Below are 10,457 nucleotides of genomic sequence, written 5' to 3' on the forward strand. Positions count from 1 at the left end.
AAAACTGCAAAAGTTCTGTGAAGAAATTTTGATTTTTGAATACAGTTCAGACATTTATAGTCTGGAAGTTGTATGGTAGTATTATAGCAGGAGATGCTAACCTGTTAGGTTTTAACACATCTTTTGTTCATATAACAAATCCATATCTGAATGGCTGTTTGTATTTACTCTTAATACTGTGAAATTGAGGAAACTGTTCAGTAAATCATGTTCTGTACCTTCATTAGTTTGGGGGCTATCCAGAAAGAAATAGATATTTGAAATAAAAAATTAACAATATGGAAAAACCAGATGTTATTACATACATTGTAAAGGGACACTCTTAAACTATTTTTCTGCATAATCACCATTCAAATTGAGGCATGTATCATACTGTGGCACAAGTTTTTCAATACTGCCTCTTTAGAAATCTGCTGTCTGCGATTGTGAACATTGGTTTATACAAGCAAGCAGTTCGGCATGTTTCAAAGTGTTGTGGGGAGAGGTGGTAGTCGCTTGGTGCCAAATCCGGGCTGTATGTTGGATGATCAAACAACTTCCATCCAAAACCCCGTATGCTCTCTCGGGTTTGATTGGCAGTGTGTGGATGTGCGTTGTTGTGAGAAAACAAAATTTTGCGCCAGGTTTTCCCCGCCACTTATTTTGTATCACCTGCCTTAACTTCGTCAATGTTTGACAATACCTCTCTGAGTTAGTTGTGACTTGTTCAAGGAAACCAATAATAATCATTCCCTTAGAATACCAAAACACAGTATCTATGATCTTTCTTGCTGAAAGCGTTTGCAAACCCTTCCTTAGTTTCTTCGGAGAATTTGTGTTGTCATTCCATCAGTGACCTTTTTTGATTCACAATTGCTACTTCACCCAAGTCTTGTCCCCAGTTACAATACGACGAACTCTCTATCATTTCTCTCGTAATCTTTGAGGAAGATCAGTACTGCATTAAGTCTGTTGTTTATGGTCTTCCATGAGGATTTTGGGAACCCACCTTTCACAAAAATTGTGGTTACCTAGCTTCTCTGCTACTATTTCATGCACCAGACTCCTTCAAATTTGGAAAAATGCCGCGAAAGTTCCGTAATTGTGAAGCAATGATTTTCATGAATTTCGTCATTGATTTTCATCACCAGTTTGTCAGTCACAAGGCTAGGCCTACCACTGCATTCCTCATCATGAACATTGGTATGGCAGTTTTTAAAATAAATGCACCATTACCTCATTTGACTTTCACTCGTTATTCCATTTCTGTACACATCACAATGGTTGCAACAAATTTAAGTTGGTCTGCAGTTTTTTGCCAACAAAAACCTAATCGTGGAATGTACCTCACAAGTGATGCGATTTTCTATTACAGCACACATTTTAACCCATCACAGAAAGCAAAGTAGCAGAGACATAGACTGTACGCTACCACTGCTGGATGCGTACTGAGTGTAGGGACATACGGCACAAAGATGGCAACTGCAGCCCCTCCCACTGCTGCGCTAAACCAAACCATCTGTTACTTTCTGGATAGCCATTGTATATATCCTGCCCATATCTATTGCAGAATATCTATAGTCTGATGTGGTGTGTTGAATAATGTTGTTACATGGTGTGGAATTGTGGAACAAACTGCAATGCATTCTTGTTCTCTTGAAGTGATAGTGCTGCTGAGATGGCAATGTTTCATAAATGCCATATCTTGTTTCATTTACATGCAGTGGAAATGACAGCTGTCATTTAATTTGATTGCTTTGCAACAGTGTGTTTACTAAAGACCCTTCCAATTGGTTGACAGTTTCTTATAATAATTTTATTTATTTAGTGACTTGTTTATTGAAACTCTGGGTGAATGGATAAAACTGGAGACTTCATAAAGAAGCCTGTCACCTGTCAACTTTTCCTGAGTATTAGATATGTCCAGCTAGGAATTGTTTCACTCTTGGACTTGGATGTGGAAGGACTGCAGTTCAAATTCGTTTCTGACTATACTGATTGGAGTTTTCCATGGTGTTCCTTGATCACTTAGAAAAGTGCCGGGATCACTCCTTTTCCTATTTCCTTCCCATTCTTCTCCAAATGAACTTATTCTCCAACTGTGGTGAATTCAGTTTCGGTGGGATGTTAGTCTTCTCTTTCCTCCAATTTCTCAAACACATTGTAAGAAGGCTTGGACTATATGTTCGAGTAAGTAAGTGTTTACTAGCTTCTTTCCTCAAACTGACAGTATATGGTGAGAAATTTCCAAGGAGGTCATAGTTATTCTGTACAATACCCCAGGCATTCCCTTCATTGGTTTAGTGGATTCGAGACAATTGATGGATTGGCTTCTCTAGTTGATGTTCTTTTGGTTCTAATTTGGGCTTTTCAACAGTCTGGTCAGCCTGTTTTGTATGTCTCTTCAAGTCACGTCTCTCTCTCTCTCTCTCTCTCTCTCTCTCTCTCTCTCTCTCTCTCTCTCTCTCTCTCCCTCCCTCCCTTCCTCCGTGTGACTGAGGTGTTACATCGCTGAAACAGAGCATATTACAAAGTGCTGTCTGGACATATGAGTGGTCACTCATTTGTATGCATTTTGTGCTTTCTAGGAACTTTGGGACTACCTTTAATAATGGGTGGTGAAAATACATTGAGAGAAATGTAAGTGGAAATGTTTGAGCCCACATGTAGGCAGCCATTGGTCTGAAAATTATTTGAACTGCTCAGTGCTTTACACTTCATCAAGGTCCAAACCATCTCACCCAACCAATTTTAAATAGAGTTCAAGAGACAGCCACACAATAAAGGAATTTACTTGGGCTGGCTATATTTGCTTCTCACCATGGCAAAGATCAGCAGCAGAAGGGAAAATCATTAGGTCACATTCACCCAATGTGAGCAGTTAAGCTTTAAAAAGTGATTTGAAAATGAAATGTTTTTGACTGATATTTGTAAATGACTTACTAGATGACAACATGTAGCAGAAAGTTGCAACCAACTCTGCTTTATTGGCACAGTTTCTGGAAAGTCTCTCTCACTCAAGAGTGTTAATTTCTGAGGAATTGCTATATATTGCAATTCACACGGGAGGAATGTGGTCTTCTGGTCTTCTGGTCTAAGGAAAATCTCATGATGCACGAGGGTTGGAAAGGAACACATTCTGGGTTAAGATAGAGGCTGGAATGTCGTCACAGTACCTGGTTGGACCTCATCACACCGGGCAACTCATTATGGGGAATAATGAAGCCCCATGTGGCTAAATGTTGCTACAAGACTAATGAATGCATTTTTAAAAGAGTTGAGGAACCCTTTCTAAGTGCAGCTCCTGAGGTGCTCCATAAGATGTTGATAAGAAAATGACTCGTAGATATCTGTATAAGGTGTGATGGTGCACATACAGATCTGCTGGATACATGGCTTTTGTATGTATTCTCTATTGATGTAGGAGTATGGGGACTTTCTCGGCACACTGTATTCGCAAAGAAGCAGAGTTCATTTACTTACTTGTAGCCCAGTTTAGATTTTGTCATGGTTTCCTTGTTTACTCTCCTTTTCAGTGTAATTTCAGCCAGTACCAGGATACTTAAAACAGCATACAGTCAGATTCTAAATTCTATTTTAATAAGTCTGTTGCTTGAATTGACAGCCACTTCTGAATGGCCATTGTTGTGGTGCTGACTGTTGTTTATTTTTACTGACAGTTCCTCAGTTCAACTAAAAAACTCATCACACCTTTTTCTGTACTACCCAACTGCTCGACTGCAGACATGTAGTACTTAATGTGTACATAACTTTGACTTATTTAAGAATTTCACAAAGAACATATGTTGCAACTTGAGGAACCTCATCGGATAAGGAAAAAATAATAAAGCGTATGTTTTCTGGAACTTTTGCATCAAATTTCTGCACCAAGTCTGCATGGATGATGGCCATCTTTAACTGCTGTAGCCCATTTTTTTACCATTGCATTGTTGATACGGCTTCCTCTGTAAACTTCTCTGATCTGCCAATTAATTTTTACCACTTTCATGGCTTCTATGCATAGAAGATTGATCACAATTTATCATTAACACTTGGCAGTATTTTTAAAAGTTTAAGTCATTTTAAATAATGACCAATGAATTTAGTTGGGTATGAATGCTTCAGTTAGGGTACTGCTGGTAACTAAGATATATGCAGGTACTTACAGTGCATTGTGCAGTTTTCCAGCTGCAGCACTGTAGTAAGTATTTATAAAAAAGAACTTATTTTTAAAAACAAACTTTGTTCAGTTATCCAAATACTCCATTCTGAATACGGCTTTTCTTCTTTTTTTCAGTTGTACAAGAAAATTGATGGTCATGAGATCAGCTGGGCTCTTGGTGCTGCATTCCATATCCTACAAAATGGATTGTGATAGTTGGCCAACACCATTAACATATTGTTGTTTGATTCTTCTCTCCATTTTATTTTCCTGTTGTTTTAACTGTTCCAAAGTATTAGCCCAATGATGTGCCTTACCTGTGTGTGTGTGTGTGTGTGTGTGAGTGTGTGAGAGAGAGAGAGAGAGAGAGAGAGAGAGAGAGAGAGAGAGAGCGTGCGCGCAGATTTGTTTCTGTGGATAACTGTACAATATTAAGTTTTAGTAATCTTGTTTATATACTGTTACATGTGACCAGTGAAATCAGTATTTTGATAAAAGTTTTTACAGATTTGAAATATTTCCATCTGATATTAGGTACATGTATTGTTGTTAAAGAGGGGGGGTAAGACAAATTCAAGAGTTGTTTCATCAATCATTTGAAGACATGGTTCTCATTACGTAAACAATGTGTCATCCAGCATCCTTCATTACCTGTAGTTCCTGAATTTTTAGATCGCGATTTCTGTAGAAGGAAACTTTTGTAATAGTGGTCAAGATATATTGTGATAGAAAATGCATATCTGTCTGTTAATTAAACTTCATTATAGACAAAGACAGGTGCATATATTTTGAAAATGCACTGAGATTTACTGCATGCATCAAATGCTATAAAGTGTAAAGCAGTGGTAGGATAATTTATTGATTTTAAATTTTCGATAAAGTTTATATGCCAATGTAGAATATTCTGGGATTATTTCCTTTAAATTTTGCACATCAATTTCATCTCAGATTCTGGATTTTTATGTCAGATAAATAATTTAATCTTAAGTAATGGGCAGGTTTTTATATTTTGTAACATTTGAACAACTTTATGGGTGATAGTGATATTGCCCTCTATGCTATGAGGACTTGTTGGCCTGCATTTCAAGTGGCTGTGACAGAGCAACATGCCAGAATGATGTTATTGTTGAAGACTTTAGTTTGGGGACCAGACTTAAGAAAGTGTTGTGGCTATTGTCAGTAACATGTTCATGAAGAGTGTTTATGATTATCTTCAGTATTCAAACAAGAAATACTATTGAAATGTTCAAAACATGTGATTAATTAGTCTAAAGTAGTTTTGATGGCAAAATCTACTAAGGTCATTCATTATTAAACGTATTAAAGAATCCGCAGAGGACAAGCTTTGAAAGGAAATGATAGTTTTCTCTCATCCAAAATAAGGGAGTGTGTGTTTGTGTGCTTTCACTAATTTGATCATATTTTTGTTATCTACCCAAGTTATATTTTGTTCCACAGATAATGCAGAATCATGATCATTTTCATAAAAAAACTTACTTTGCATTTATTGTGTACATTGTGTCCTGAAATTTGTCATCTCTGAAACATTTTATCATAGTGTGTTATTTTAAGAACAACAGTTGTGATATGGTAGACCTTTAATTATAAAAAGGTATATTTTTAGATGTGTAGATGAAACAGTGTTGTTATTGTATCTTATAAAATTTCATTCCTTTTGTTGCTTTTGTGACATAGATCACACATTTATTTATTCTTGTTTTATTGTTATGCCTGAAAGAGAAATGGTTGTGAAGAAATATGGGATTTGTAAATGGTTATCTTGCAGACTGTGCACCTGTTTTGAATCACCTTAACCAGCACTCTAATTTTTGGTTGTTCTATTCAAAATTCAGAAAATAGTCTTCCATAATAACTCAATAAAATTGGACAGTTTCATTCTGACTTGTATATCTTTTATTTACTAGTCGTTAACACATACCTGGCATTTATCAAAGATATATTTTCAAAATGAGGTTGGGTATTCAGATAAGCTATGTCAATATATTTATTTGTTTGTAGTCATCTTATAGCGGATATGCCGAGTCGCAGATAGGCACAACAAAAAGGCTCTCGCAATTATAGCTTTCGGGCATTAAGGCCTTCGTCAACATTAGAAAACACACACGCACGCACACACACACACACACACACACACACACACACACACACACACACGTGCATAAACACAACTTGCACACAACTCGCATACATTCCATCCTGGATTTTCCATTGTTTTATTTATTAGTTTGTTAATATATATTGATTTTAATAATACAAATACCAGACTGTGAGCCATTTTTCAAGGTTCTAATCGCATATGTGAGATAATGTGTCTCATTTAAGTAATGTTTTGGTGTTTTATTGGCAACTACATCATGAAAAGGTAATTCTGTCATATATTGAACTGCTGTAACTTACACACAATAGGTATTTGCAACCTACATAATCTGTAGCTCATAAAAGTTTCAAATTGTATTCCTCCACTCGAACCTCAGTATTACACTGTGTCCAGAAGTTTGACAGTGGTGGGAATTCTAAGAAATCACAATACATAAGAGATACGGCAGCGAGATATGAGCTTTCAGATTTCTGTAAAATGAAATTAAGTTAATTTTCAAAATGTATCTACAGCACAGTGTTTAGAGATTGGGTGGTAGCTCAGTTAGTTGGGAGGGAATGTGGTTGTGGAAATTGGTCGTATTACTCTGTTGAAGAAAATGTCCTATCATTCACTCGAAAAGATCTCAGAAAACTATGTAGTATGTAGATCTGGATGGCAGAAAAGGATCTGAACACTACTGCTAAAAGTCCAGCACTGTAATTGTTGTCTCTGGGAAATGAACATGCTGAACATCAGAAGTGTTTGATGGACATTAAAATAGTGTGACAGGACTGCTACTTTTCATGGCAGACTATTGCTACAGCCCTGTGATGCTGTTTGCAGGCAACTACATCTACATCCATACTGTGTGAAGTGCATAGTAGAGGGTCCTTCCCATTGTACCTATTTTTAGGATCTCTTCCCATTACATTACATTCATATATGGAGCTTGGGAAGAATGGCTTTTTAAATGTGGTTTGTCGGCTGTTATTGATCTAATTTTGTCCTTAGGATCACTATGGGAACTATATGTTGTTGTATATTCCTAAATTCATCATTTACAACATAGACTGGTCCGAAGATTGGCAGCTGACCCTCAAAGAAGTGAATATAATTTGCATAAACAGGTGAGAAGAGCTGTGATATTGTTATGCTATTGGCAGTTGGTTGCTGGCATAGCTGGGCGTAAGACCATTAATTGTAAGTTAATGAAGTTAACTTTTTGAGTAACAAATTAACTTTTAAGTTTGAAAAACATTAACAGTCTCTTTAATTTCTGTTAACTTTCCTTGAGTCTGTTAATTGTTAATTAGGTACCTACCATTTATGACAAAAATAGTGCTGTGCCACCTGCGGAAATCGTGTTATGACAAGTTTTGGTCATGTAATTGTATGGCTACGCGATTGATGTATGAGTGTGAGTGAGGATAACTATAGGTGTTGGCTGCTAATTGTAGTTTCACTGAGTTCGCTTTAATTGCTACTTTTGTTATTGGATTGACTGTGGAAAGTAAATGATGGAATCAAATTCTAGGGCTCGTACTTTGAGCCTTAACAGTTTGAAACAACACTTCAACATGTAAAAAGAGCAACTGAATCACTGTATGTTCAGTTTGAAGAAACATTGAAGGCAGGGTCCGTTCGAGGCAAGCCAAAAAGAGAAATCAGTGTTGGGCATTTGGATATCAATGGCAGAGCCAGTAGCAGTAATCTGTCTAAAAGAATACAACAGAGAAGCATTGGTGTGTCTTGGCATTGCAGCAATTGGCAGCAGGGTGTTTCAAGCTAAAGTGAACCAGTGCATAGTAAATTTTGTTGTTCCGGACATGATTCCTTTACATGTTGACGAACTGAAGTCACTTGAGAAGCTGTTAAAAACTTTAGACCCCAGCAAAAGTTCAGTTTTGAGGAGAATATTGGGCAGACACATCATTGATGGACACATTCTTAAATCTTCATCTCATTAAGGGCAATATGCACCAAGAATCAAATACTAGCTTATTCTCCTGTGAGAATTCTCACGTGATTCAATATTGATAACTAAATCATTATAAAAGTAAATGATTAAATTTTTTTGTCCTACCTAAACTTTGCCAATCAAAAATTTTGTATTTAAAAAGTGATAATGTGTTTGATTCATTTGCTCATTTCACTACACTCACAGATATAGTTTTACTACTACAAATTAACTTCAACTTCCAATAAAACTCCTGTAAAGTAACACTTTAACATTGAATGAATTTATCTTTTTAGTAATGGATTAACGCTCAGGGAAGTTAACTTTCTGATAAAGATTGCCCAGCTATGGTGATTGGTTGTCATTCACAGACTTGTAAGTCTAAGTGTCTGAGATTCTGTCCAGAGTGATTTAAGGTAGACCAACCAGTTTCGAACCAGGGAGGGGGGGGGGGGGGGGGGGCAAATGTAAGATTTATTGGATGAACCCAGAAGTGTAATCCTTATAAAAGAGGACACTTCACAAAATCCTATTTCAACGAATTCTTGAGCATTTTAGTACATCCATCCCTGATCTTGTAATCTCCCCCTTCCTTCCATCTATGGGCCACATTAAACAATGCTCAATCCAAGTAATCAATAAGCAAAGTCTTTTATGAAGATTTGAGAGGAGCGAAGAGTAAAATAACTTTCAAGTTTACTTAGCTTGTCATGTTGAAATGGCTCCACTTCTTCTTGTCTAGGCATCTCTTGAAGCTGAAAATCTAATGTTGGGTCCTTATGTTTGGTTTGAACTAAATAAATTGGAAGATTGTTGTTGCAGAATTTTTATGGAAATATATTTTCCACTGATTTTCTCTCATTTTAGTATATCATTCAGTATTTTGATTTTTTGCATTAACAAAGTCAAAATTACACTGTTGCACCTTATTCCAAAGGATTTACAATTTTTCTTAACAAATAAATTCCTACTAGTTTTCGTTACATTATTTATTTTGATTATTATTTCACAAACGAATCCAGAAATAAACATAATAAACAGTACAGGATTGGGTAATTAATAATTGAAATTTTAAGTGTGCAAATAATACATACTTTCAAATGTTTCTATAAAAAAACTAATTTTAACTGTACACTCAGAACTAGTACTTGTTGATTATAACATTGAACTAAAATCTTTTATAAAGTAATTCCTTTTCATAAATTTTAGCTCGAAATATAACATATTGTGTATAAAATTATATGGAAGTTTTCAAAAAAGCAACTGAGATAATATTGACATGTCCAAAATTTGAAAAATAATACTGGTATCGACAACTACTGTTGAGGAAAAGTAACGCTGGCGGAAGATGTCTTGTTACAACCTCAACTGGATAGTGGGACAGCAGTTTATGAATATATGTGATAATATGTGTGAATATATGTAATAATGGTGCCTGTCTGCAACTTGTCTTCTTTACAGCAAGTAGCAATCTTGTCTTTTCCTACATTGTTTGAATCCTGCTTGTGTGTGGTGACTAGAAGCCCTACACATGAGCAGGTTTGTGGCTGCCGATGTTTTCATTCCTTTTATGCCAGTGATGACCGTTGGTTATGACCACCATTTGTCATAGAGGGGCCTGATGATTGTGTAATGGATCACTGAAACTGGTCACAGTTATGTAAGTAATACATACAGACACACGGCTGACTGTGTTATTTGTTACTTCACAATTCTTGAGCTTACTTCGTCAATCTGGGACACTTATCAACTTGATTTAGTAGGCTGCAGAATATTCATAGAAAAATTGCACAATTTGCCAAGTGTGTGTGTGTGTGTGTGTGTGTGTGTGTGTGTGTGTGTATACAAGCTGCAATGGAAAATATAAAATATGGCTAAAAGTGACTTAAGCAAATAGTCTGGAAACCTATACAGAATGAAAATATTTTAAACCTTATTGACAGTGTCACTATATTCTGGGGTTAGCGGTAATGATGTCATCATAGCCCTACTGATTTCTAAAGTTAATAAACCCATCAAGAAGACTAACACAGTTTTTTTGATTAAAGAGTGGATAAACAAATGTTAGCACAGTACTTAGATAATGAATGGACATTATTTAGTTCCAGTGTAATGGATACGAGGAATTATGGGCAAAGTTTAAACTGATTGTAAATCACACTATGGAGAAGTATGTGCTGTGGAAGTGGATTAAGGACAGAAAATACTGTGGTTCAATAACAAAATTCAGAAAATGCTGATAAAACATAGATTATTGC

General features: G+C 36.1%; 1 protein-coding gene across 3 annotated transcripts in view; it reads left to right on the top strand.

Moving 5' to 3' along the window:
- Positions 1 to 6,043, top strand: part of LOC126106570 (ectonucleoside triphosphate diphosphohydrolase 5) — a 51,316-nt gene extending 45,273 nt beyond the window's left edge. For all 3 annotated transcript variants that reach the window (XM_049912911.1, XM_049912913.1, XM_049912912.1), the window contains exon 12: positions 4,277 to 6,043. In XM_049912911.1, coding sequence (XP_049768868.1) covers positions 4,277 to 4,354 — 78 coding nt within the window. In that variant the 3' untranslated portion in view covers positions 4,355 to 6,043. The remainder of the gene's footprint in view (positions 1 to 4,276) is intronic.
- Positions 6,044 to 10,457: the final 4,414 nt, after the last annotated feature.

Source organism: Schistocerca cancellata, chromosome 10, assembly GCF_023864275.1.
Source record: "Schistocerca cancellata isolate TAMUIC-IGC-003103 chromosome 10, iqSchCanc2.1, whole genome shotgun sequence".
In the NCBI taxonomy this organism is placed as follows: domain Eukaryota; kingdom Metazoa; phylum Arthropoda; class Insecta; order Orthoptera; family Acrididae; genus Schistocerca; species Schistocerca cancellata.